Source organism: Saccopteryx bilineata, chromosome 3 (genome assembly GCF_036850765.1).
Source record: "Saccopteryx bilineata isolate mSacBil1 chromosome 3, mSacBil1_pri_phased_curated, whole genome shotgun sequence".
Lineage (NCBI taxonomy): Eukaryota > Metazoa > Chordata > Mammalia > Chiroptera > Emballonuridae > Saccopteryx > Saccopteryx bilineata.
The window spans coordinates 281,538,681-281,565,645 of NC_089492.1; the positions used below are offsets into that span (position 1 = coordinate 281,538,681).

General features: G+C 52.0%; 1 protein-coding gene across 2 annotated transcripts; it reads left to right on the forward strand.

The window, feature by feature from the left end:
• Positions 1-340: 340 nt before the first annotated feature.
• Positions 341-26,163, forward strand: RCC2 (regulator of chromosome condensation 2). Of its 2 annotated transcripts, none has more exons than XM_066270307.1 (13): positions 341-671; positions 1,729-2,017; positions 7,438-7,531; positions 10,508-10,651; positions 13,643-13,774; positions 14,157-14,245; positions 15,498-15,612; positions 17,617-17,783; positions 19,644-19,824; positions 20,128-20,233; positions 21,040-21,112; positions 23,004-23,081; positions 23,774-26,163. In XM_066270307.1, the coding sequence occupies exons 2-13, from the start codon at positions 1,736-1,738 to the stop codon at positions 23,876-23,878; spliced, it is 1,566 nt and encodes a 521-aa protein (XP_066126404.1). In that variant the 5' UTR covers positions 341-671; positions 1,729-1,735; the 3' UTR covers positions 23,879-26,163. The 2 variants fall into 2 exon arrangements, with proteins under 2 accessions (XP_066126404.1, XP_066126406.1); XM_066270309.1 differs by having other exon boundaries at positions 341-563.
• Positions 26,164-26,965: the final 802 nt, after the last annotated feature.

Genomic DNA, 26,965 nt, shown 5'->3' on the forward strand with positions numbered 1-26,965 from the left:
ATTCTACCATGTAACATCTTAGTGTACAGTGGAGACACATCAATAGCAAAAGTAAAAAAAAAAACCTCAGCTTCTCCCTGTACAGGAGAAAATTATTCAAATTGTATTCGTGCTTCATTCCAATCACTCAATTAGGGCACGTCCCTTGTTGGTGGAGGCGTGAGCAAAGTACTACTTTCCAGCTAGTGTCCTCAGGTGACCTGTCTAGACGTGCCCGGGGAAAAAAACAATCTGACATTCTCCTAAACCCCAAAGAAATCTCTGACGCTCAAGACGCTCTGCGTAGAAGGCCCAAGGCGCGCTGCGCAGCTTGCGAAACGCGCAGGACCGGGAGTGAAGTGTGGCGGCGTGGCGCCCGGCGCAGGTTCGGGTGGGCCGAGCTGTCCCGCGGGTGCCGGCCGGGCCGCCGCAGAGTCCGCCGGCCAGCAGGGGGCGTACGCGCCCCGGGGCCCCGCGCCGCCCGCCCCGCCGCCCGCTTGCTTGCCACCCGGCCGCACAAGTGTTTCTGTTTTGTGTTGTAGCATTTGTGCTGGAAGCCTGTATTTACATTTTAAGTGTATCTGGTGAGTAGGTTGGAGCCCTCGTCTGGGCCGGGGGGATAAAAGCCCTCGGGTTCGTCTTTTAGTTGCTCCTCTTCCTTTTTCTCTCCGGATTCTCATCACTCCAACCAGGTAGGGGCTGAAAATCAAAATCGACAATGATGTTTGCGGGATCTGAGAAAGTTCCCCCCCCTCCTTTTTTTAAGGGAGAAAAGGTAAAAAAAAAAAAAATCCTGAAGAAGGGGGGTTGGGGGACTGAATGAATAAAAAGGGGAAGGAAGGCGGATCCACGTGGTTTAATCTGAGACAGACAGAGATCCCATTGTTCAAAATCAATAAAAAAAAAAAAAAAAAAAAAAAAAAAAGCAGACAGGGCGAAAGCGCAGAGACGCTGGGGGAAAGTATCCCTCAGAGCAGGGCACTGTGCACCCAGGATCGGAGGGCTCGGCCCGGCTGCACCTTCGGGGAGGGACCAGGAGAGTTGGGCACCATTAAAGTTTTAATTTTTTCGTGTCTGTGCGAGCAGGTGTTTGGGGTTGGGGGCCTGTTTTATTCGCTCCCCCCCCCCATCGGGTGCAGCCCACCCAGAGGGATCCGGATAATTAGAGCCTGAGGTCGGAACCCCCAGGCTGGGGCGGAATTGGAGACTCGGGCGGTGGGGGCGGGGGGGTTGGGGAGAGCGGAGAGAATTGTATTTAATTGAGCGGGCTTGGGGAGGGGGGCGCGCAGACAAAAGCAGCAGGTGGGGTTGCCTGGGAGGGGGGAGCCCTTTCACCACCAGAGGTGCCAAGGAAGGATCTTTGAAGTGTCCTGAAGCCTTCTCTAATTAGAACGTAGGGAACTGGAGGCTTCTTTTTCTTTCCCTTTACTTTTTTGGGGACCAGGCTGAAATTGTGATGCTATGTAGGCAAACCTAACTTGAGGATGGGCCGGGGTCTCCATTTTTTTTCTTTCTCTAACCGGATTGCAGTCGGGGACCTGAGCTCCCGTGCGGGATTCCCCGGAGAAGGCGCGTCGGGACCGGGAGGGGCGCGATTTCCTTCTGGCTCACCCCTCTCCGCCCACCCCGCGGCCGCCACTTTGGGGAGGGCAAGGGAGGAAGTGGAGGCCGGTGGCTCCGCCGCGCTCCCCTCCCCCCGCGCAGTTTATAACCCGTCCATTGTGCGCGGCTGCCCCGTGTCTTCCCCAGCGCGACCATGCCCAGGAAGAAGGCGGCGGCGGCGGCTTGGGAGGAGCCGAGCTCGGGCAATGGCACGGCCCGTGCCGGGCCCAGGAAGCGCGGCGGCCCGGCTGGCAGGAAGCGCGAGCGGCCCGAGCGCTGCAGCAGTAGCAGCGGCGGCGGGAGCAGCGGAGACGAAGACGGCCTGGATCTCGACGGGGCGCCTGGTGGGGGCAAGCGCGCGGCGCGGCCGGCGGCGACCAAAGCAGGCGGCGCGGCGGTGGTCATCACCGAGCCGGAGCACACCAAGGAGCGCGTCGTGAGTGCGGGGCCGGAGGGCGGGGGAGGGGGGGAGGCCCGCAGCCCCAGTGCCTGAGTCCTGGCCGGGGGTGGCGGGCCGGCACAGGCCTCGGGCTGAATCATCATCGCCGCCGCACAACAAAAGGGCGCGGGGTGGGCGCGGGCCAGAGGCGGGCGCGGTCGGCGGCCTATCTGACACCGCGCCGCCCGCCGGGGCGGCCGTTGGTCCTTGGGGCGCGCGCCCCGGGCCCCCCGGCGGGGGAGGGGCGTCCGAAGCCTGCGCCCGCCCGCGCGCGAGGGGGTCATGGCCCCGCCCCCGGCGCCGCTGGAGCTTACTGCCTCCGCCTCCCCCTCCCGCCCCGGGAACGGAGACTTTTGCAAGTTGTCTTGGGCCAGAGCAGGGGATGCGCGCGCGGGGCCTGACGCCCTGTGCCCTTGGCCGCCCCCCGCCTCCTGCGGCCGTCGGTATGCCTGGGTGACTCCGGGAAAGGGGTCTCCGGTGCGCTGCGGGGAGCGGCGGTTTGCGCCGCGGCTTTGAGGTTCCCGCCGCCTCAGCTCCGGCGCTCCAGGGGGGCGGGGCCTGGTGGCTGCCGCGCATGCCTCTTACGGCCCTGCACTGTCTCGCGCCGCCGGGGAGACGGGGGCGGCCGGCGCCGGGGCGGGGTGCCAGGGCGCATGCTCTGGAGAGTCCTCTCACTGGAGGTTCGGAAGCCCCCGGCTGAGAGGTGTTTGGGCTTTGTTCACTGTTTGGGGTCCCAAGGGGTGGGTGCTAGGTGAGAACTCTGTAATCCCCCCTTCAGGGCAAGGAGCATCTCATTATCGAATTTTCTCGTTAGAATTGGACGTTAAAAATCTTAAGATCACGACTATCTCAACTTGTGTGCCTGCAAAACCCTGCAGAGACAGTGTTCTTAACCTAGGTCCTCAAAACCTACAGCTTTAGTGTGGGATGAGTGTTTAAGAGGGTCGAAGCTTTCACCAAATTCTCAGGTAATCCCAAGAGAGTAAGAACTTCACTTAGGTTCTAGAATCTGACACCTAGAGAGGTCCTTTGCTCTCCCTAAAGGGTTTGTAAGGGACCAGAGCATCGGAGTGCTCTCCTCCAGGGGAGCGCTGGCATTGTTGAAATGGTTAAAAATAACACATTTCCACATCCACTTTGTAGATGAGGAAACTGGGGCACAGAGTTTTAACAGCCCGGGATCACATGGGGCTGGGTTTCCACATGGGCCCAGGTGTGTTCTGATGTCATCGTCACGTCCCTGCACATTAATTGTTCCTGTGAAAGTGCTTGGTAACTGCCCTCCCATTCAGTCTCCACCTGAGATGGTAGAGCGAGAAGTGAAGTGAATGGGAACCCATGTCACTAAAATATCTCATCTAGGGTGGGGACCAGACTGGTACCAGGGAAATGGTCACAGTCTTGAGAAACTGAACACAGGAACTGTTTTCCTTTGACCAGTCTAACCCTCTGAGGTGCCAGACATTTGCCCTTCTGCCACTCTGGTAGGAGAGAAGGAACCCGCATGGGCAGGTGGGCTCAGCCTCTGCTGTTTTCTTTCTCCCAGGAATTGACAGTTGACCTTTAGAGCTTCGAGTTTTGCTGTCAGGAAATAAGATTCTTATCCAGTGCTGGGATTCGCAGAGGGACTCCAGGCACCCTATCAGCATGTGCACAGCTGCTTGTCTGATGGGAATGGTCCTATTAGTCTTAACTGGGAGACACAGCTGTCGGGCGCAGTGTAAGGTTTTACATTTACATCTCATCTTTTAAGTGCCTGAGAGAGAGAAAGATACTATGTTTCCGTGTGCATACATCCCTTCCCCTACTTCCTTAAAAAACAGACTCTGTTAAGTAGTTTCCTTTGCACTGCTTCAGTACTTTTATATGCCTCATAGAAAGTACATGCCCTAACTTTTAAGTTTTTATTAGTATGCATTGAGTTTTGTCCAGAGTCGAGGCCAGGCCTGTGCTGCCTCGTGGCCCTCCCACAGGTATCTACACTCCTGGTCCTGTGTGGGCCTCCTGACCAGTGTCCCTGGGCCCAGGTTCCTGGATTCCAAAGGAAATGCAAGATTTCTCTGCCTGTTAAACAGTCCTGGGGATCCTGTCTGCCAACAGCAGTCCCTAGCTTGTTTCAGAAAGAGGCTTTTACTGAGAATTTTGCAAGCCTCACCACTGTTCAGGCTGTTTGAAGGAGGTTTGTGTGAGAGCAGTTACCTGGAGTTTGTCTGAAACAATGTTACCTTCAGTTAACTCAAAGCTGCATGCAGACTTTGGACTTGTGAGAGAGGAACCCACGATCCTTGGGTGGTTGAGGGGCAAAGCTGCTTTAAGTAAAAAGTGCATTTAAAAAAAAAGTTATTTCGGTCACAGAAAATGCTCTCTTCAACATCCTTTTGTTTATATGTAGTTTGCTAGGTGAGCATGTTAATGATGGTTGGGTTGATGCAACCTGAATTCCCTATGAACTTCATAACCCTGTAGATGAAGCAGGCAGCCTGGGTTTATTAATCCGAGACAACAGGTGAGCATTGTAAGCTGTCCAGGTCTTTGTAGTTTTTCCAGTATTGGGTTGCTGGAGTTTTGTGGACCCTGAGACAAGTCTCCCATTCGAAAGGACCAAATAAATACAACTGGAAACGAAGTTGAAAGTCTGTTGGAGCTGAAAGCCCATTAGGGAATTTGTCGTTGCTGACATTTTTCTGAAGTTTCCCCTCCACCGAGAACAGCAGTCTTCTAAGTAGATATATGTTAAAGGTTGACTCTGAGTTTCATAAACATGTTCTTTGCACTTGGGCAATCATTCAAAACTTGCTTTGGACCAGAAACCCCATTTTGTTGATTGAAGAAGCTCAGTGCATTTTTCTGCTGGGGCCGTTCATCTCTGCCTAGCTTATGTGATCGGGGCTGTCCGGAAGCAGCAAGGTGAAGTGGAATTCATTGGTTCCGTTTGGGAGACTTTCCAGCTTCTCTTGCCTTTAGGCACAGGCAGTATTGCAGACGAGGAGGAAACCCAAAAAAGAATCTCTTGGGTGATCAGTGATGGCTGGATTCCACCTGGGAGGGCCTCACAACCCCGACAGCCATTACTTGGAGAGTCCTTGGATGGAGTCCCCAGGCATCTGGGGTCTCCACACTGGGGCCCATGCAGCTCTCTGACCAAGAAGAACCTGGGCTGTGATTTAAGAGGTGTTAGGATTTCTACTCCTTACTTTCATTTTTGGTTTTATAGAAGATAGAGGGGAGAATTAAATTACAGAGAAATAAAGATAAGTAGTCTGCAGCAAACAATGGTATTCAGTGTTTTTCAACCGCTGGTCTGCCAGAATGTGCCAGTCCGCGAAAGAGTTAACCATCCTGATGGGTATGAAGGGTATAAACCTAATAATGTTATAGATAATAGCACTGAAAGGGCCAACTCCCTCCATCTGATGGGAGAAGAACTAAGGCCCATGACATACAAACCTGAATACGGATAACACCTTTATAGGAGTCAGACCACTGTCACTGCGGTAGATTCGATTTACCAATTTTTTCAGAAACGCCTTATGTCAGACAGGTTGGATTTTTGTGTAAATTCTTAACTGGATTGACAGGGCCAGTGTCCACAAGCCCTTGACCATTGACCCCGCTCCAGCCCAGAGCTTACAGTGAGTTGTGACAGTGACTGAGCTGTGGGTCTTGCAGTGTCCGACCCCGCAGGTGGACTCTTGCTGGGGGGCCTGCCTCTCCGTGCCGAGTGGTTAACAGTGAGTGCTGCACGTGGCACCCAGGGGCCCTCTGCCTGCCTGGGGGGAAGCTCGGTGAGGGACCGCTGGGCCTGAAGTGCCGTCATTCCAAATCTCCCGCTGCCATCCTCTGGTCTAGGGTAGCTCATCCCGTGGTGCCTCAGTTCCGTCCTATGTCTGCTGCCCCCTCCACATCAGTCTTAGAAATAGTGGAGGGCAAGTTGGGGACATGGCAGAAACTCAGGGCTGCTCCTTCCAAGGGAAACTTGACAGAACCCACTGGCTGCCATTCATCTGCAGCAGACCTGTAGAATGTTCCAGCCAGGCCCGCCTGTTAAACAAAGAAGGGGAGAGATAACCTGGGGAAACTAGGCTCCCGTTCAAGTAATCTGAGTCTGGGTTCTGCAGGGATGGACTACCTTCCGATTAAGGTCGTTGTCTAAATTATTTAAATGCAGCCAAGCTATTCTCCATTCCTGGCTGTTTGTTCCCCCTTCGCGCGCTGACTGCCAGAGGTGTCCTGTAGACGGACCGTCTTCCAACCATGGAAACGTGGCCAAGCGGCGAGCACGACAGGACCTGTACTGTGTGGGATGCCTGTGACATCAGGTTTGGGTCCCACAGAGGTGTGTGACCCAGAAAGATAGACTCAATTGTGAAGATGTGTTCATCTTACAAATGACGCACACGGTGCCAAAGCGTCCTGCCAGGGCGGTCACTGCGGGGAGGTTGGAATGACTGGATCCAAATCTGCTTGGCCCTTTTCTTCCAGCCTTCCAAGAACAATTCTGTCAAGAGAAGGAAACCTCTTCTTTTTCCTTCTGCTGTCCCTGGGGGAGGGTGCACAGGATGAGAGCAGGGGAGGAGGTTGCTGCTTCCCTTGCCCAGTGGGACTGAGTGGTTAGTTCAAAAGTGAAGCAAAGTGCTGAGAATGTAATTAGTGCTGCCCAGAACTGGACAGTGACTAGGAAGGTGGCACATCCTCCCATTGACAGCCTGAGAGTATGTGGCTCTAATAACTGTCTGTGTTGTCAGGATGAGGACTGAATCTACCAGCTGGGAACCACAGCCTTCCCTCTTGCGGCCCAGCCCTGGGTGGTCCCTTGTTCCACTCACCACTGAGCCCCAGCTCACGGGCCAGCAGTTAGGATGAGCCCATCCAAGGCCACCAGGGTCGAATCTGCCCAGTCCTGCAATGCTGTCCCTTGTCTTCCTCTGTCCTGCAGAGAGGCTCCTGGCACAATGGGCAGCCATGGGAGGAATGGTGAATTACTGCATCATTACTGTGCAGAGATGATGCGGGCTCCTAAGGCTGAAGTCCATGTGCGGAACGTCATACTTGCGAGAAAATAGAGACTTTGGCCCAAGGACAGCTGATTTAGAACTCCCTGGGTGACATGGGTCTCTTGCAGAGTGAATGGGAGGGATGTCATTAGGGCCGTGTGTGTGTGTGTGTGTGTGTGTGTGTGTGTGTGTGTTTGCAATAAATAGAAATCAAAGGGTAATCGTGAGCCTGGGCGTAACTAGGGCAGGGTTGGGATTGGCACGTAGAAGTGGGCTGGTGAGGTGCTGAGCACCACGGGCCTCAGTCCACTGGGTGAAAGTGTTGGTAGTGTATTATTTTTGTTTTCTGCTGTTGCATGGACTTAGAAAGCTGGAAGCAAGCAGCATTGCAAGCTAATTCTTTTCCCTCTCTCTGTCTTGCAGAAACTTGAAGGGTCTAAGTGCAAAGGGCAGCTTTTGATTTTTGGGGCAACCAACTGGGACTTGATTGGTCGGAAAGAAGTGCCTAAACAGCAAGGTATGAGAAGCAGTTCTAAAAATATAAGAAGTGACTATTTATTGCATGCTTCCTACGTAGTGGGTGTTCAATGTGATTTGGTGACTGTCCGCCAGGTAGGTATTGTATTCATTTACAAGAATGTTTAAAGAGGCCAAGTAACTTTCCTGAGGCCACACAGCCACTCCAGGGGTGGAGCTAGATTTGAACCCTGGTCTTGTGCAAGTCTGTTTTTTAAAAAACTAAACAAAAACAGTTTCATTACGATTGAACAGGAAAAATATAAATTGTAACCTCAAGTGAACCTTTTCCCCATCTTCCATCTCATGTCGCTTATTTTTATTAAAATGAAAAAGGTGGTCCTGTGGGATGTCAAAATGTCCTAGACATTTGTCACATGTCAGTCAAACTGTCAGCTACTTCAGAAGAGTCCACATTTCTGCAAGCTGCCACATTGTTGCAGGAGCTGGTTTGACAGTGAGTAACAGTCTGGAGCGGGGGAGCAGAGACTTCTTAGGAAGTAACTTTAGTCCTCAGATGCTTTCAGAAAATTGGTGTCTTTCCTCAGGAGAATCCTGGCCCATTCCAGAGAAGTGAGGCTGGCACAGTGCCACCTTTTATGGCTTCTTGATTTCATTTGGAAGGATTCCCAAAGTACTTTTCAGCATTGCCCAGTGAGCAAATATTTGCACCCTGATACTCACTGGTGCCTCAAGACAGGGATGATCATCTTAGTCCATGAAAACACAGGCGTCTCCGCGCTTGCTTGGACTCCAGCTGAATTTGAAGACGGTCCGAGCCATGCTCTCCTGCTGTGGAAAGTGCCCAGACTTAGAGCTCAAGCTCCCCTAGCTATTGGTGTCGCCAGGAAACCAGGCCTGGTGTGTGATGACCTAAGTTTGCCAGCCCTGTGCACGTGTGGCACCTTTTCTCAAAGCTTCTCTTCCCAGGAGTGGCTCACTCACAGTTACAGACACTGGAGCCCAGAGAGAGGAAGTACATTCCAGTGGGAGCAGAGCCTGGATTGGCTCCTGCAAGTGTAAGATGAGGCTAAGAAGGTAGGGAAGCCGCCTTGTGGGTTAAACACCCTTTCCACGCTCTAGATAGCAGAAGTTTGCCCTCGTTGGACTCATTTAAGGGTGCCTTTTTGTTGTCTCTCATTCCCAATTTTGCTTTTCTGGTTTTTCTCCTTCTGAATGAAGTTTTATATAATTTAAAATTTTTTTAAGTAAGAGAGGGACAGACAGACAGGAAGGGATAGATATGAAGCATCAACCCATAGTTGAGGCACCTTAGTTTTTCATTGATTACTTTCTCATATGTGTCTTGATCTGGGGCTACAGCAGACCGAGTTACCCCTTGCTCAAGCCAGCGACCTTGGGCTCTAGCCACTGACCATGGGGTCATGTCTATGGTCCCAACCTCAAGCATGCAACCTCAGGGTTTTGAACCTGAGTCCTTAGCATCCCATGTCAATGCTTTATCCATTGCATCACTGCCTAGTCAGGCAGAGTGTTTTTATGTTTTGTCTTAAATTATTGATTTAAGAGAGAGGAAGGGGAAGAGAGAGAGGCATCAACTTGTTCTACTTATGTATGCATTCATTGGTTGATTCCTATTTGTGTCCTGACTGTGCAACCTTGCTGTATCAGGACAACTTTCCAACCATCTGATCTACGCAGCTGGGGCCTTAAGTTTTAATTTAACCTGTGAATGCCCTCATTTTTGGTTTGCTCTTTCTCTAGGAAGTTGTTCGTTTTTCTTTATACCTTTTAGTCATAGGGGGTGTCTTCAGGTGAAGCTCAGGGCTGTTGTTGGGTGACATTGTGACCTGTAGTCCTGAGTCCAGCCTGCCCTCCTTTGCCTGATCATCCCCTGGTTACTACAGGAGAGGACGTGGGTGGCACCCTCTGCTGGTGGGGTGCAGGCAGGGTGGGGCTTGACACAACAATTTTACAGACACTTTTTCCATGGAGCCAGGAAATTGATGGGGACATCAACCTTTTGATCAGTTCCCATGTCCAGATCGACCTGGCATGGCTGATTTGTCAGCAGCTGGCATTTCATAATGGTCATCAGAGGCCCAGAGATGTGTTCAGGTTTCTGTCCTCGAGAGTCCCAATTGAAAATATTAAGCAAAAAATTGTCTGTGCCCCATCCACTAATAGGTGAAGTAGGGATTTTGAAGGAGGTAGCTATTTCTTTCCTCCCACGCACCTGCCAACGTGACTTTTGAATGCGTACGTGTGGCAGGCAGTGGGGGGCCCCGGCGGCCAGTGCAGAGTGGGGAGGCCATGAGTTCAGTAGGGAAGTTCGTGGCAGGATCCACCGGGAGCTGGTGTACAGGGGTTGACAAGTTAAAGGGGGATGTGGCAGGGAGGGCTTCCCAGAGGAGGGGATGCTTTACCTGAGGTTTGAAGAATAAGCAGGGGTTAGGGGAGGGGTTCTCTGGGAAGTGAATACATGGCAAAGGCCAGGGGTCATGACCTGGCCAACACAAGAGGACCCCTGAGAAAGGAGCAAGGAGCAAATGAATGGTGGGAGATTGGTTTGTGGGCACAGTATCAGCTGGGGCCCCTCACAAAGGGCCGGATGGACTTGCTGGGAGGGCAGGTGGACAGGTGATGCTCCAAGTCACTCCACAGAGCCTCCTGGCTGCAGCGTAGCCGAGGAAAGTGAGAAGCTGGAGGGGCGCACCAGGTCCACTGGGCTTCCTGGGTTGGCCTCTCCCCCATGGGGCGGGCTGCAGGAGGGCGTGCTCAGTAGCAGTTGTGGTTCTGGGGTCTCATGCGTCAGGCCACAGGTGGAGGTGGCGTGTCACTGTCCACATGGCCACTGACTAGGTCCACACAGGCACTAACTTCCCAGGTGGCACCCCAGGGACCCCTGAGGCTGGACCATGAGAGAGTGGATCCTGGGTGGCTAGTGGCATTTGGGGGGCACTATTCTTCACTGCTTGTCCCTGCAGGTATCAGATTTGCATTATTCTTTTTGCAGTTGCCTACCGCAATCTTGGGCAGAACTTGTGGGGGCCCCACAGATATGGGTGCCTGTCGGGGGTCCGGGTGCGGACAGTGGTGTCAGGGTCGTGCGCTGCCCATAGCCTCCTCATCACCACGGAAGGGAAGCTGTGGAGCTGGGGTAAGTACAAGCGCGCGGGCGCTAGGGTGACTCATGCACGGTCCCCTGTGGGGCCGACTTCCTCCTGTGCCTTCCCTGAGGCGGAGCTCTGGTGTTTGCAGCCCCCATTTCCTCTTCCTGGTTCCCACCAGTCTCGGCTGTACCCTACATATGTGTCACCTTCCTCCACTTTTCTTTTTTTAAAAATCTTCCTGCAGCCCCCTAATTCTTTGAATCTCCTTTTTAAGCAACCTTTTCCTGAATATCCTGATTGAATCTGGGTCCTCTGATAACCGCGGTGCCTAGAACTAAATTTCTATTTCAGGCCTGCTGCCCCCCCCCCCCCCCCCAGCAGACAGTCCCTGCCCTCTTGTTCTGCAGCACAGTGATTGATGTAAGACCTGTGTTCTTGCCACTTTAAATGGCACCTGTTTTTATAGCAGCTACGTTGTGACATCAGCCCCTGAGTGTCTGCAGTCCTGTCCCCCTGCTTCTGGGGCTCACACAAGCCTGCGTGCTCTGATGCTCATTGCCCATTTTTTCCATTTCTTTTTCTGAGTTGATTGGCTTTCCCTGCTGCTGAATTCCTGGCCTGGCTACCTGGGAGGTTTCCCTGCCCTTGCCTGGCAGCTCTTCCATTTCAGTGTCCCCTGCAGAGGGCTTGTGCGCATTGGGACCCACCTCTCCTTCCTGAGCATGTCCAGGTACTGACTGAGGCCCAGTGTGGCCTCACTCCCTGCTGATCACTCCTGGACTCCACCTGGTGTGCTGGCATTTGTTCCCACCCTTTGTTTCTGGCCCTTCAGCCAGCTTTTAGTCCATATGACTGCATTTTTATTTTGGTCTGTTTGAATCATTTTTTGCAATTTCACGAGCTGCTCTACCAAAGTTCAAATATATTAACATCTGTTCTCCCTGCACTCTGCTAATTTTGTCATTCAGTTGGGAGAGAGAGAAAAAACTAGCAAGTGTGTCTGGCCCAAATTTATACTTTGTAGTCTCTTGGTGACATGCTGACATTGCCTTGAATTTTGTTTTCTCCCGGTTGGCGTGGAGGTGTGTCCACCTCCTCGGCACCCCGCCCACCGCAGGCTGTCAGTCCCCAACTTTAAATATCGTGTTCCTGATCTCTCGACTGAATTTCACTTACATGGTACTTCTAAAAATGGCCCCTCTGTTGACCCTGTGGGCAGGGAATGATTCTGTAGACTGTCCTAACCTGGCCCTGGGGCAAAAACACATCCCGGGAGCAGATGTGGTGCTGCGGGGGTGATGTCCAGTGTTGGTCACTCTTAAGGCAGTGGTAGTCAACCTGGTCCCTACCGCCCACCAGTGGGCGTTCCAGCTTTCATGGTGGGCGGTAGCAGAGCAACCAAAGTATAAATAAAAAGATAGATTTAACTAAAGTTGTTAAATAAAGTTTAACAACTGTTAAAATGTAAGTTGTTTTATAAAGATTTATTCTGCCAAACTTAGCGAAAATCCGACATAAAGTACTTGGTAAGTAATTATTATTATATGCTTTAACTTGCTGTAACTCTGCTTTATAAATTTTATAAACTAAAGTTACTTCCCTACTTTATAAATCACCATTACTGTGGAACCGGTGGGCGGTTAGAAAATTTTACTACTAACAGAGATACAGAAGTGGGTGGTAGGTATAAAAAGGTTGACTACCCCTGGTCTAAGGTAAGGGACCTTGCTTAGTGTCCAGAAGCATTTGAGCTATAACTGCACATCACTCATAAGGGGTCTGCACCTGCCAGCCCCTCTGGCCGAAAAACCCCACTTGGCACTTGTTCCGTGTTGAAAGTGCCTTTCCCAGTAAACTTGGGCAGCTTGTCTTCCTCTCCTGCCGGAGGGTGAAATCAAAGTTCACCTCCAGACGTGGTCTTCTTCAGGTAACCAGAGGCCGGTCACTCCCCGCTCAGGCCCTCTCCAGGACGCTTGTGCTCCTCTTTGTAGCTCTTCTCTCATTTCCTGTGACCTAAAGGTCAAGTTCATTGTTGTGGAGGCTGTGAACCATCCTCCTCCCCCAGATGCCCTGACTTTTTGGTCCTGTAAAACCTCCCCAACATCTTGCAAATTGTTGAGTAGCAGGTGTGTTTTTTCTCCTAACCGGAGGGACCTGCTGTTGTCCTGTTTTGATTCGGAGCTCCAGAAGCCCGTGTTGAAAACAAGGGAAGGTTTAGGGGTGTCCGGCCTCCTCCTGGTCCACATGACTTGGCCATGTCTGCTTCACAGCTGAAGGGCTTCGCCGCCGGCCTGTGCACTGTGGAAACTCGGTGGCCAGGGGTGCCTCCCCGGGCCTCCCTGCCACCTGGCCCCCTAGCTAGCGCAGCTCCAGAGGGAGCGCTTGTGTTCAGACCGGGTCTCGCCTTCGTCTGTTGCTGGGGTGCACACAGCCAGGGGGCCGATGAAGGGTGGTCTGTAGGAAGTGGCCAGCGCTGCTCCTGTGAGGATCATTTAAAGGGTGATGAAAGGACGGAAATATTGGGCAGCAGCCAAATGGGCCGCAGTAGATGTCCAGAGCACTGAGGTAATTAAACTCTTATGAGGCAGGTGTCGAAATGGTTGCTGTCTTAAAATACATCTTGTCGTGAAGAGATTGAGGGAATTCTCTGGCAGGGGCTGTAAGAAGTGAGCTGTTTCCGGGAGCTCTTGCGCTTGGGCCAGTTTTCCGTGGTAGCAGAAAGGGATGTGTCCATGGTGGGTCCCAGCTGCCGCCCCACGAGAGAGGGCCAGAGAAGTTGATGTAGGCCACTGGTGGCTGGGATGGATACGTTTTTGGGGACAGCCCCGAGTTTCTTACCCTGGCCAGCCAGTCCCATTCGGGCCGGCCTAGGAAGGCAGCCATCGCCCGAGAAGCTGGAGCTTCCTTTCCCCTCCTTGGCTGTTGGCGTTGGCGGGGGCACCTGGAAGACATATGTGTCCGTTTGAAGAGGGCCCGTATGTCCAGGAAGCCGCTCTGCCGCTCTCTCCATCCCATGTCATCTGACGTTTGATCTACAGGTCGCAATGAGAAGGGGCAGCTGGGACATGGCGACACCAAGAGAGTGGAAGCCCCCAGACTCATTGAGGGTCTCAGCCACGAAGTGATTGTGTCAGCAGCCTGTGGGCGGAATCACACCCTGGCCTTGACAGGTAAGGAATGGGGCTTGCTGCTTTACGGTGGCGGGAGGCCCCATGGTCCTCTGGACGGTGGGTTAGAGCTCCCTCTGTGACTCTTGGTCACCATTAGAAAGGTGCCCAGAGAGCCTGGGTGGGAGCCTCTGGAAGGCTTCCAGAGCCACAGCCACAGGCAGGGCTGGTGGCAAGGGGGCGGGCCAGAGAGCACCCCGGGAGTCTCTGCTGTTAAAGGGTTTGCTCTGAGCCATCCCTCCACCACCTTTTGGAATGAAGACTGTCTCACTTGCATCCTTCCTGACAAAAGAGCTGTTTTTATTATTTGGGAGCCTTTGATTTCAAATCCAGTTAATAAACCTCGGCATGATTTTCCCTTTGTGATGCCATTCTTTCCTCCCAGAAACGGGCTCCGTGTTTGCCTTTGGAGAGAACAAGATGGGACAGCTGGGCCTTGGCAACCAGACAGACGCCGTCCCGAGCCCCGCACAGGTACCGCGTGAGCCTGGGGCCCTGGTGACCTTTTGTGTGATTTATTTTTTGATCCCCTGTACTGGGTCTAGGTGCTTTGAGTGGAATCATATGCTGTAGTCTTTAAAACAGGTACAATATATATCCGCAGTTGAAAAATTTCCTGAAAGCAGAGTGGCTTTTCTGAATGAAGTAATTTGTTACACAGGCCCCGTTTTAAGCCTGTTCTATCCCAAAGAAAGGAAGGAATGTTATAGGGATGTGACTCGTCTTTGCCAGTAGTCACCTGCCGGGTGTTTAGAACACAGATAGGAGTTAGTGGGAGGGGTGGGCTTTATCCCTAAAACATGAACTAATACAATGCCACAGAATGCTAGTAAGTGCCTGAGGAGTGGTCTAATGGGGGAGGAACCCACACTTCTTGATGTTGAAAAGAGACAGGCCTAGCTGCTCTGAATCGTTCCATCCGTCTTGTTAGCCATTGCTCTGTGGCCAGATGTGAGGGTTTCTACACCAGTAAGGACCGGACTGGTGGCCTGGGCCCCAGTTCTGCTCCCATCTCCAGATCCGCGGCTGATTTTCGGCAGTGCCGTGACATCTGCTCTCCACTTCTCGCTGGGCTTTTCCAGGCGGAGGCATGTGTAGTAGACAGCGAGTTTTCCAAGTACTCCTTAGCTTTATTCCAAATCCCATGTTCAGTTACTCGGAGCCTTCACTGTCTTCTTCTAGCTGCTGATTTTGAACCAATTTATTTCTTGTTCACACCTTCAATTAAGTAAGACCGTTGGTCAGGTGTCTTTACAGAGGCAAAGAAGAATGTGTAATAGTTCGTTTTACTGGTTGCCAATAACACTTATATAAGCTTTTCTTTGAAAAGTTGGGGCTGAACCTAGTGACTAAAGTGAGATTTGTGGGTTAAGTGTGGGTGAGTTTCCATTTTCTTTCACCTTTGTGCCCACGCTGGCCAGTTGAATTCAGCATTACTGGGTACCAGGATGAGCGAGGCACAGTGTCGGCTGTTTTGAAGATTAGAGTTTCAAAGACCCTGGGACACCCTTTACCTGTCCGTGAACCTGACTCTAGTGGGAAGGTGACGGTCAGGAGGGTGATTGTGTATCTAAGCTTTTGCCTTAGAATTGTTGAGCCCAGTAAATTCCTTTTGTAGCCTAGTAATTGTTTCAACACCAACCAGAGAGGTAGAGACTTTTTAGTAGAGACTTTTTAATCAGTCTTTTGAAAAAATATCTGAGAGTCTGCTGTCTTTTCTTTTCAGATAATGTACAACGGTCAGCCAATTACCAAAATGGCCTGTGGGGCTGAATTCAGTATGATAATGGATTGCAAAGGAAACCTCTATTCCTTTGGGTGCCCTGAATATGGGCAGCTGGGTATGAAGTATATTTTTTTAAAAGCTCTGTAATCTGTCTGTATATTTAGAACCAGAAGTCAGCGTGGGGCTGCACATGTGTTAGAAATGTGGTTAATTGATCGCAGATAATAGCCTTGGTCCATTAACAGGATCTCAGCCTTGAGTGGGACAGCATGTCGTAAGTCACAGGGTTGTGGAGCACTACAATGCCTTGCCTTAAAGAAAAAGTCACGGCTCCAGTCTGACATAAGATTCTTTTCTCTGATTTGGGACTTTATGTTTAGATATATGAAGATTTCGAAATAGAAAAAAAGGGGGGGTCAAATCACATTCATTCAATTTTATATTTAGAGATTTGCTTTTACTGAAAATGAGAACATTACACAAGATTAAGGTTGTTCTGGAAATGGTGGCCTGGGCAATCATTTCTGGTACACACCTGAGGGAACCAACCACATGTTAAAAAAGCCACATGTAAAAGTGACTACTGGGATCCCTTCCCGTGTTTGTCCCTCAACGGAATGTACTTATCCAAAAACATATTTACTTATATCTCATTGATTAGGAAAGAAAAACTCAGAAAACAGCTCTCAGCACTTCTCAGTAAGTGGAAAATGTCTTTCCATACGATTTTACAAGGTCTCCATATTTTCTGACACCAGTGTTTTTCCCCTTCCGGGCGCCTTCCCACACCCCAGCCCCTTGTGAGTAGGCGGTGAGGCGTGGGCGCCCTCTGCTGGCTCCGCGCTGCATGCCACTCCAGATCTTCGCCCCCGCATCTGGGTTGCTGGGGCTCCACGTCATTAAAAGCAGGCAGATGGAAGGCTGTATAAATAGAAGGAGGAGCATCTCGCTGGCCTTAGACATTAGGGAACAGTGACTTGGTGAAACTAAATATACCTCAAGTCAGAAATGAATAAGAAAGAACAGCCCCTTATGCACATTCAGGGCCTGGTTGCCAGGGAGTTGCCAGAGACTTGTTGGAGAAAACGTTTCCATAGCCACAGGCCCTGGTGCTGTCCCCAGCCCCGAGCCAAACACCAGGGTGCGTTCTGGTCTACTTCCGGAAATGTGCGTGACTCCTACTGCCTGCGGCTGCCCCAGATCTGCAGACAAGTGGCATGTCAAGGCAATTTGATTTTCCTTCAGGGAGAATCAAGGGATGTTGGTGGTAAAAATGGCCGACGTAACTTAGTTCCTGTGTACCAGTCAGCATTGAAGCACTTTATAGAGGACCTCATCTGCTTAGTTTATAGTCGTTCGAAGGCCCTGAGAAATTGGCTTGATTTGTATTCATAGCATCGGTACTTGTGTATGTATTAGACTCAGTTATTTTTTACTTGCCTGCTTTGTAAACCTGTTTTCAGTCTCAATGTCCAAATCCAGAGAGATCAGTCTTGGAACTGGAACATAAATGTGACCTTGAAGAAGTGTATCACGGGCACACATACTCACCCCCCTTCCCAAGTGCATTTACTGGGTCAGGCAAGGCAAGGATGAGAATGTGCCAGTTAACTGTATTTTACCAACTATAATGATACATTTAGTTTTTTTTAGACTTGCCTAAAAATGAAAGTCTGGGGTTGTGTGTTGAACTTTATGGTTCCTTCTTGGCCCATCCACAGGCTCTTTGAGCCTCCCCGCCCCCGACCTGGTGGGGCACAGACCATTCCTTTGGTCTAGTAGCTTCCGACTCTGCAGCCTGCTGCTCCCAGTAAGAGCTACAGTCTACATTGCAGCCCAGTCTGCATGTAGAAATACAAATACGCAAACAATGGCCTTACTGTAGACACTCTCCTTTGGTGTTTATTTTTTTAAATAACTGAATAATTGGTTTCAACCCCCAAAATCAATTTCATGGCCACTACCTGGGCTGTGCCTCAGATTGGAGAATGCTGCCTTGGTTGACAAAGGTGTCCTGCTGGGACCTCATGGCTGGCTGGGGCAGGTGCTCGCCTGCTACCGTGGTGAATGGGGGGCCTGTGCCTTGGCTGCTGCTGACCGCTGGCTCTGGTCGCTGCAGGACACAACTCGGATGGGAAGTTCATTGCCCGGGCGCAGCGGATAGAGTACGACTGTGAGCTGGTACCCCGGCGAGTAGCCATCTTCATCGAGAAGACGAAAGACGGGCAGATTCTGCCAGTCCCCAACGTGGTTGTACGAGATGTGGCTTGTGGTGCCAACCACACAGTAAGTCCTAAGTGACTTTTCCTTGTATCTGAGAGTCCTCTCCGCAGAGAGGGTGGGATTGCTCTGGTGACCTGGCACCTGGCCTTGCAGCTGTCTTCCAGATGTGCAGACATTCTGAGTTGAGATCACAGTGCTTTTCTGCTTTGCTTTTTTACTTTTTTTTTTTTTTTGCTTTTGTCTAAACAGTGGTTGGCAAATTCATTAGTCAACAGAGCCATATTAAACTTAAACTATATAGGTAGGTACATTCCTTATCGAGGTAGTGCCCACACGTGGTATTTTGTGGAAGAGCCACACTCAAGGGGCCAAAGAGCTGCATGTGGCTCGCAAGCTGCAGTTTGCCAACCAGAATATCATGGGCATCTTATACTAGAGATGTTGAATAGTTTTTAGTTATCAAAGTGGGGTTTCCTTAAGGTTACTTTACATAAACAGCAATACACTGTATGTAAATATCTTTTAAAAATTTATTTTCCCTGGCTCTGGCCGGTTGGCTCAGTGGTAGAGCATCGGCCTGGCATGCAGAAGTCCCGGGTTTGATTCCCGGCCAGGGCACACAGGAGAAGCGCCCATCTGCTTCTCCACCCCTCCCCCTCTCCTTCCTCTCTGTCTCTCTCTTCCCCTCCCGCAGCGAGGCTCCATTGGAGCAAAGATGGCCCAGGCGCTGGGGATGGCTCCTTGGCCTCTGCCCCAGGCGCTAGAGTGGCTCTGGTTGCAATAGAGCGACACCCCGGAGGGGCAGAGCATCGCCCCCTGGTGGGCAGAGTGTGGCCCCCTGGTGAGCGTGCCAGGTGGATCCCGGTCGGGCGCATGCAGGAGTCTGTCTGACTGTCTCTCCCCGTTTCCAGCTTCAGAAAAATACAAAAAAAAAAAAAAAAAATTATTTTCCCATTGATTTGGGTGAGTGGGAGAAGCATCACTTATTCCACTTAGTTCCATTTAGTTGTGTACTCATTGATTGCTTCTCATACGTGCCCTGGCTGGGGACTGAACCCTTGACTTTGGTGTGCCAGGATGGTGCTTTGTCCTCAAAGCCCCCGGGCGGTCAGGGCCCTTTTATAACTAAGTATCTCTTTATCTTAGCTGCCTCCTTGCAGCTGTTGTGCTGAGAATGTCTGTGAGTTGCACATGGTTATTGTCTGTTGAAAGTGCAAGGCTGGGAGTCCAGAGACCAGCTGGTCTCCTGGTGGCAGCCGGCTGGCCGGGTGACCGCGGGCACGGCTCCTTCCCTGGAGTCCTCTGCCCTGTCTGGTGCTCAGTGGCTGGACTAGGAGATTCCAGTTGTTTGACGTCTACAAACAGTTAAGTCAGGGCAGGTAAAGTCAGGTCTTGTTTAGGCCTCTCACGTCAGATTGTTCTTATAGGTTGTACTTCACGTGATTCAAACATTAAACATCAAAGATACTATGTAGGAAAGAAGATAGATGTTAAAGTGCTGTCAGTCTCTGTGCTCACTGCACCAGGGACCAGGTGGAAGCCCCCTGTGTGGGGGGTGGCGAGCCTATAGAAAAGCGAGGCAGACCAGCCTTCTGGGTTCTCTCTGCAGGTCACTCAGTATTGTGGGGAGATGGATGTGTTGTCTGCTCTGGAAACATACCCTGCTGTCATGAGGGAAGGGAAAGACTTGTGACTTAAAAAAATAAAGCACCAAAAATTGTGCCCCTGGCAGAGCAAACAGCACAGTCCGCGCATTGCCGCTCTGTCGCCTCCGCCACCGTGGGAGGCAGGTGATGGGACGGGGTCTGCAGTGTTTTGCCCCTTTGCCATTAGCCCACTGCACCGGGTTCTCCAGGACTGAAGCGAGGACCCCTGTTAATCCTCCTGTCTGCGGGCCGGCCCCGCCCTTGGTTTCTCCTGCAGCTGGTCCTCGACTCCCAGAAACGCGTCTTCTCCTGGGGCTTCGGCGGCTATGGCCGGCTGGGCCACGCCGAGCAGAAGGACGAGATGGTCCCCCGCCTGGTGAAGCTGTTCGATTTCCCCGGGCGTGGGGCGTCACAGATCTATGCCGGCTACACCTGCTCATTCGCCGTCAGTGAAGTGGGTGAGTGGCGGTCCCGTCTGGGCCTTGGGAGGGGAGGGTGTCAAGAAGTATTTGTGGTTTCCCTCCCTGGCAGCGGAGTGTTCTGCGGGGAGCCACAACCACTGGCGTCTTCTAGGACCAGGAACCTTGACCGGCATTGGCTTCTCCCCAGGTTTCTTTGGAACACCACACTCCTTTGTCACGGGTGCCGAGCATCTTGCACGGCGGTTCCCATGCTGTTGCCTTTCTCGTTGATGTTGCTGAAGGTGAGAATTCAGCTCTTGAGATATCTGGTCACATGAGATTGTGTTTGTCTTTCTGCAGGTGGTCTGTTTTTCTGGGGGGCCACCAACACGTCCCGTGAGTCTACCATGTATCCGAAGGCTGTGCAGGACCTCTGTGGCTGGAGAATCCGGAGCCTGGCTTGTGGGTATGTGGCTTTGACTCGGTGAGCAGGACGTCTGTCCCCCTCCTGGGGGTGTTGGACACACCCCGAAGGTGCCTCTTCCCCTGAGGGTTCTGCTGTCCATCAAGGCATCATATGCGCTGAATCCCAAGTCCAGGAGGGGTGGGGCCGCGCTTGGTAAGGGCGGTGGCAGGTCCTAAAATAGGTGATTCATTTCACTCCCTTCACAGAGTCTATTTGAAGGTTTTAGTCCTTTGAAGGTTTGGTGTGCTCTGCTCACATTCCAGGTTCAAAATTATATTTAATGGGAAATGGCTGTGAGGTGTGCTCTGACACACTGGTTAAAAGTTAAGTCGGTAATTTTTGCTTTATTTTGTTGATCAGTGGGCAGGTTGTGGAGGGAAGTTCGGTGTAGGAATGGCTTCCATCTGTTGGGATCTTGAGCCCCGCCCAAATAATTGTGTGGCTCCACCCCCTTTCGAATGAGCTCCTACTTCATCCTGATCTGGTGTCCTTTTCCAAGTGTGTTCACTTAAAAGTGACCACCCCACCCCCCAAAAGCCCTAGAACCCAGGGCAGTGATGAGGCGGGAAGGTCTGGGCCCTGCATGAGGCTCTGCAGTTGGGGCCCGTGAGGGTTCCAGAGAAGCCTGTTAGCCCTCCCTGTGCTGTTACTAGGAAGTGAGAGTGGCAGCGGACGCCCTTGGTTTTAAAGCTAGTAAGTCGCACCACGTTCTTGAGCAGGTAGCCCGCAGGATGCGCCGTGGTGGCGGGGTCGGGCACTGGGCTCAGCTGCTGGCCGTGGTGGTGACCGCCTCTGCCTGTTTGCAGAAAGAGCAGCATCATCGTGGCTGCAGACGAGAGCACGATCAGCTGGGGCCCGTCACCGACCTTCGGGGAACTGGTAAGCTGGCGCCCTGCGTGGCAGGGGGCGGGATCCAGTCTGGGCTCTCTGAAACTGGTTCCTAAAAATATGTGGAATGTACAAAATGTCTTATTTTCTGTGTTGCATGTTTCTGGAATATTCCTTAATCTTCTGAGTGCATCAGCTTTCAAAGATGATTCTGTGCTGTCAAATTCAGTTGAGCCTTGAACAACAGTTTGTTGAACTGCACAGGTCCCCTTAACAGGAGAAATTTTTTCCGTTGACCCTCACAATTTAAACGTGTGCAAGGGCTAACCCGACAGTTGAGAATCCACTTATGCAGAGGACTGACTGAAGATACAGTGGATTTTCAACTCCAGGGTCGGTCGGTCCCTAACCCCCACGGGGTTCAGGGCTTGCGTGATTGTGAAAGCCCTCTGTCCACAGGAGTATGAAAATGAGGAAGAATCGACCCTGTTTCCCCCTGTACTCTGTAAGCCATGCTTATGTACAAGGGGGATGGTACATGGGGGGTTAGGAAGGCAGGGTTGCTCTCCCCCTCCAGGAGGGTCTAATCGAGAGGAGCAGCGTGTCCTTTCAGACTGTGGGGCGTGTGCCTCAGCTCTGCCTTCCCCCAGGTCTTCAGAGCCTCGAGCTCAGTCAGCCCATGCCGTTAAAGAGCGGGGTGCCATTGGACCATCCTCTTACGTCATTTGGGGACACTTCCCGTTTTTCTAAAGTTTATGTCTGTGTTGCTCGCTTATCTCAGTTACCTGAGTGATGAGAAGCGGGAGCTCTCCGTTTCTCACACGTACTTGGCCTTCCCCAGCCAAATGCCTCTGACTGTCGGTCGGGTTCTGATGCTTGGTGAGGCCTGGCCTTCATTTCCTCACCAAGAACAGCTTGGCTGTGTCTCGTCCTGACGGCCCACCTGTTCCGCTTGTGACTTGATCCTCAGCTTGGCTCTTGTATTTCTTGTCGGGAACATAGTCTGTCTCTCTTCCCTCCCAGCTTCTGTCATGGGTGGGAGCTGCTGGGTGACAGGGAAGGAGGGCTTGATCCCCGGAGCCGTCTCCAGGACTGCTGGGCTGGCCTGCCTGTCCTGGGCTCTGTGCGCCTGCTTTCAGTGGGGCAGCTTCTGAGGGGCTCCCTGCAGGACCTCAAAAGGCTTAAGGATGGGGCCTCATTTTGACGGACTGTTTGAGAGAAGGGCCCTCTCAGAAATAGATTGAATGTCAGTTTGGAAACTCAAGGGGAAAGAGAGGTACTTTGGGGGCAGCCTCCCGGGGGGAGAAGATGAAACAGCACTTGGACCCACTCACTCCCTGTAGGGGAGGCATGAGGTGGGCCTGGGGCAGGTAGTCAGGGACGGAGGGCTTCCTCAGCAGGCCGGTGTCTCCCTCTGACCGAGCGGGGCTGAGGCGTCTGCGGCATTGAAATCCCCCACCTCCGTGCCTTTGCACGCAACCCCCACCCAGAAGTCCTTGACCAGTCCCTTTTGTCCCTGGTGGGGCAACAGTGGGCTCATCACTAACAATGGGTGGTGGTTATTCAGTCTCCAGCCTGCAGGGTGAGCAGGTAGGATGGCTTGAGTTCTTTGTGACCTTGTAGCTCTCAAGAGCTGTAGTTGCCATTTCTTCCTGGGCTCATGATGTCTTCTTACCAGTGAGATGCCCCAAAGATAGCTGTTACCACATAAATCCCCAGAGGTTTCCATTTAGCATCTGTCGTCGAGTTGAGAACTAGTCGCTTGGCAGCAGCCTTTGTGGGTCAGTACTGCTAGCCAGCCTGTCCCTGCGTCTGTGAGCAGCGGGCTTGGTCACAGGCCGCCGGGCTCGGTCTGGGGCCAGCAGGGAGCCTTTGTACCTGATTTTGGACCATGCCGTGGTGTCCCCAGTTCCATGAGCATCTCCTCTGCTTGCCTCCCCAGGGCTACGGGGACCACAAGCCCAAGTCTTCCACTGCAGCTCAGGAGGTGAAGACGCTGGACGGCATCTTCACAGAGCAGGTGAGTGGGGGTCTGCTTCTGCTGCCGCCGGGGAGCAACAGGTCCTGGTAGCAGAGAGAAAACACGCCAGTTTGCACCTCTTCTTGTTCCTGGTCTTCCCGTGAGCCTGTGCTGGGGCTTCCCGAAGGGTACCAGCCATCAGCAGAAGGCACAGAGGCACGCTGGACGGCTCCGAGGCTGTTCTCACCCTGACACTGGCCCTGGTCCCGCCACCACGTGGATTTGCTCCAGGGCAAGTCTGTCTCTCATGCCTACCTTGTAGTTGTCCCCAAGACTGCACACCCTTAGGGTGGAGGCACATGGCGAGGTGAGGCCGCTCTCTCTGCTGTATGGTCCACCAGCGCTGTCTGCTCTCACAAGACAGGGTTGTGGTTCAGAGAGGCAGAGGGAACAGGGAGCGGGATCCACGTGTCTCCACCTGTCCCTGCCGAGAGTTTGTGTCCAGCCCACACCTGATGGGCCTCCTCGAGGCAGCCTAGAAGGCTTTGGTTGGCAGCAGGTTGGTGACAGGTCCCATTGAGATGAAGGACCCTTAGCAAAGGGCCCCTTGTTCTCCATTATTCTCCATGTCCACCCAGTCTGCTCGCCCAGCAGACTAGTGTCCTGTGTCTGCCTTGTGCTTGTCTGCTCTACACTCTGACACATCTGTGTGCCAGTGTCCTTGCACACCCAACGTGGATTTGTCCCTGCAGGTTGCCATGGGCTACTCGCACTCTTTGGTGATAGCGAGAGATGAAAGCGAGACCGAGAAGGAGAAGATCAAGAAACTGCCAGAGTACAACCCCCGCACCCTCTGAGGGCCAGCCCGCCCGCCCCACACCTCACGGCAGCTGTCTTTCCCACGTGCGCTGGGACGGGAAGTCACACGGGGAATTTAAACAAGCAAAAGTTGAACGAAGGTGCATTTGTGTTAGACTCCCTGAGGTTCCGTTTTACAAGTGATTCAACGTCAACTACCTTTTTCTGTATGCTTTCCAAAGTGTTTTTCTTTCCCTGTTTAATTAAAATATTTGCTCATAGTTGATTTACCATTCCTACAAAAGGCAGAAACTTTGAGCAATCTAAGGTTTTTTTCTTTAAGTTTTTCCCCCGTCCTAAATATATTTTTCAAAACTCTTTCTAATTGTAATTAGCATTGTGATCCAAGTGGGTGGTACCACCTGGGAGAGGAGTCGCCACTTACTCAGAAAAAAATGTCCCTTATGGGAGATGGTAGCGTTTTTGGCAAAGAGGGTCCCTGGTGGTCCGTCTTTATCCAAAATCCTACCCGTGTGCTTTAGAAGCATCCGGGTCTCTTCCCGCTTTTTCCTGTAGACCGGCCAAGGCCGGCCTTGGGTCTGTTGTTTCCTTGGCTGCTTGTAAGCCCCGCCCCCTCCCTTTGGCTGCAACAATAGAACCTGCCATTCCCCCCTGGCGGGGGCTCTGGGGTATGTGTTTAGCCACTTATGTCTACTTTATCTGTAAATGAAGTCCAAGTGAAAATCAGGTCATCATGGAACCAGTGGGGGTGGGCAGTCGTGGGGACAAGTATCTGGTTCAAGAACCGGCTTGACGGTTCCTCTGAGGAGCCAGGGCCGCCTCGCCAGCACTCGCCGCTAGAGATTGATCCGCCAGCAGTTTAAAAAGTGCATTCTGGAGTCCTTGCCAAGAAGGACCAGCCCTTATGTACCAGCCTTCATCGCCTTGTGCTTCTGTTTGTATCACCCCCCCTCCCCCCACTGCTGTGTCCACTGGAACAGCCTGGTCTGTTTGAGATGCGGGGTCCAGTTCTGCTAGCCCAGCTCTCTGGTCACATTTGCTTGGCTGTGGTACCAAATAGATGGGATTGTGAAGAGGTCCCGTATGTCAGCACAGATGCTCTGACGGCCACCCGACTCCCCGCCAAGTGCCCTCCGCCCAAGCTGGCCCGAGCGCTGCGCCATTCCGCGTGAGTTATGAGGTGCCTTTCCGGAACCCTCCTCTCACTTGGACCCGAGAGGGGACAGCTCTGGCTGGGGCTCTTGGTTTCGAGATGGTCTGGACTGGTTTGGGTGCTTTAAAATAGGTGTTTTAGTTCAGTGGTGCTTCTGAGGGAGAAGGGGTTAGAGCTTCATTGTGAGACTTGGGTGGATGGGAAAGTTAAATTTTTTTTTTAAGTTTTTGCTTTGCTATTGTTACCACCTGTCATTGTCTTGATGTTAAAATGCCAAAAATGACCTAGTTGTTGCTTTTTCTCCTACTCATCCTCCGTTCTTCCTTACAGTGGTGTCTGCCTTTGCAGAGCACGTAAGCAGCTCTGTCCTGGCCAGTCCTGGGGCCTCAGTGAGGAGACCGGCCCGTATCTAAGATTTAGTCTGACTTTATGCTCATCTCTGCTGTCCTGTGTTCAGTCAATAGTCCAGGGGAGAAGCTTCTGCCACTTGAGAGCCTCTGCTAAACTAACCTGGTTTGTCCAAATCACTCCCAAAACCACCATCTCTACTCAAGCTTCCATATGTGGAACCCGTTTCCCTGGACTGGGCTCTTTCCTGGAGTGGGGTCAGGTGCCCTGCTTCCCGGCCCGTGTAGTCCCCGGGGCTTGTGCGGTCACCGAGCGCGTGGCGGGAGCGTAGCCTGGGTCCTGGCTGTTACGGGAGCTGCCCTTAAGCAGGGCTTCGATCTTCCAGTGTACTAATCTGATCCCCACTGCCAGCTGGTTCTAGAACCCCTTGCCAGGGATCTGGAGCAGGAAAGGGGCGCACCTTCCCAGGGAAGACTGCCCTCTTCTCTCCCACAATCACTCCTTTTGGCTTCGAGTTTTAAAACGAACTTCCTATTGGGGAAAATGCTGTAGAACAAAGGAGTTGGTGGTGGTCCTGCACTCCAAGAGAAAGGGACAGAGTAACCCGAGCTGAGAGTGCGCTTTGCGCTGACCCTTGGCGGTTGCCGTGTCTTCCAGCTCAGGAAGGAGAATTTGGAAGAGGCTTAGAGTGAAGGGGAATCTAAGAAGAGGTTGTGATTTGGTCGGAGGTGCCTGGTTTAGTGCTGTAATTGTCTTATTTTTTTTTATATATATATTTCTTGGAGTAAACATTTTAAATAAACGACATCATTGTTTACTCTGTTTCGGCTTTTGCTCTTCTTTCTCGGTAGAACGAAGGTAAGAAATGATCAACTCCATGTTTCTCTGCGGCCTGCACGTGGCCCTTGGCCTGTTGTCCAAGATCAGGCTCCCATGGAGGGACTGTTGCGGATAACAAACCCAGGGCGATTGGTCCTTTTCTCTTCTGGCCTTAAACCATACTGGGGCTGGGAGGCGAGTGGAGCTCCCAGCTCTGTCCCTTGAGGATCAGCACCTCATTTGCTCAGACTGAGTATTTTGCACACACCATACTGGGGCTTTGAGAAGATGAGGCAGGGAAATGGGAAACCGTGGTCTGTTTCGTGTGCCCAGAAACATCTGTCCTCCCCCACCACCTCTTCAAAAGGAAACTTTGTCACTACAGCAGTGATTTCCAACTAGTGTGCTGCAAGAATTTTTAACACACTGTACCTGACTAGTCCGGGACACTGACCTCTTTTCCCTTAGTTAAAAAAAAATGATCACGGCTAACAATAGCCGTCCGGTGAGAATGAATCAAAATTATACATAGGTTTTGGTTTTGGTCAGATCAGCAAAACATGGTGTGCTGCACAATTTTAGTAATTAGTTTTTGTGTGCCTTGAGATGGAAAGTTGAAAATTGTTGCACTAAAGAGGATGGTCACCAGGGGGCACCACGAGGCCAGTTGTGTGTCAGAGGCTCCAGGCATTTTCTGTTCTGCCCAGGCTGCTGCTCCTCCAAGCCTACTTGGCTGAGCTACAGTGCACCATCCACCAGACCCCTGCAGCCACCGGCATTTCAACACTTCATCCATTTATGGAGA

What these genes read in the sequence shown, in the direction of transcription:
- RCC2 (XM_066270307.1), top strand. Translation starts at nt 1,736, where the DNA reads ATGCCCAGGAAGAAGGCGGCGGCGGCGGCTTGGGAGGAGCCGAGCTCG. An exon ending in AGAAGTGCCTAAACAGCAAG is followed by an intron (nt 7,532 to 10,507) that starts GTATGAGAAGCA and finishes TTCTTTTTGCAG; the next exon opens with TTGCCTACCGCAATCTTGGG. An exon ending in TCACACCCTGGCCTTGACAG is followed by an intron (nt 13,775 to 14,156) that starts GTAAGGAATGGG and finishes CTTTCCTCCCAG; the next exon opens with AAACGGGCTCCGTGTTTGCC.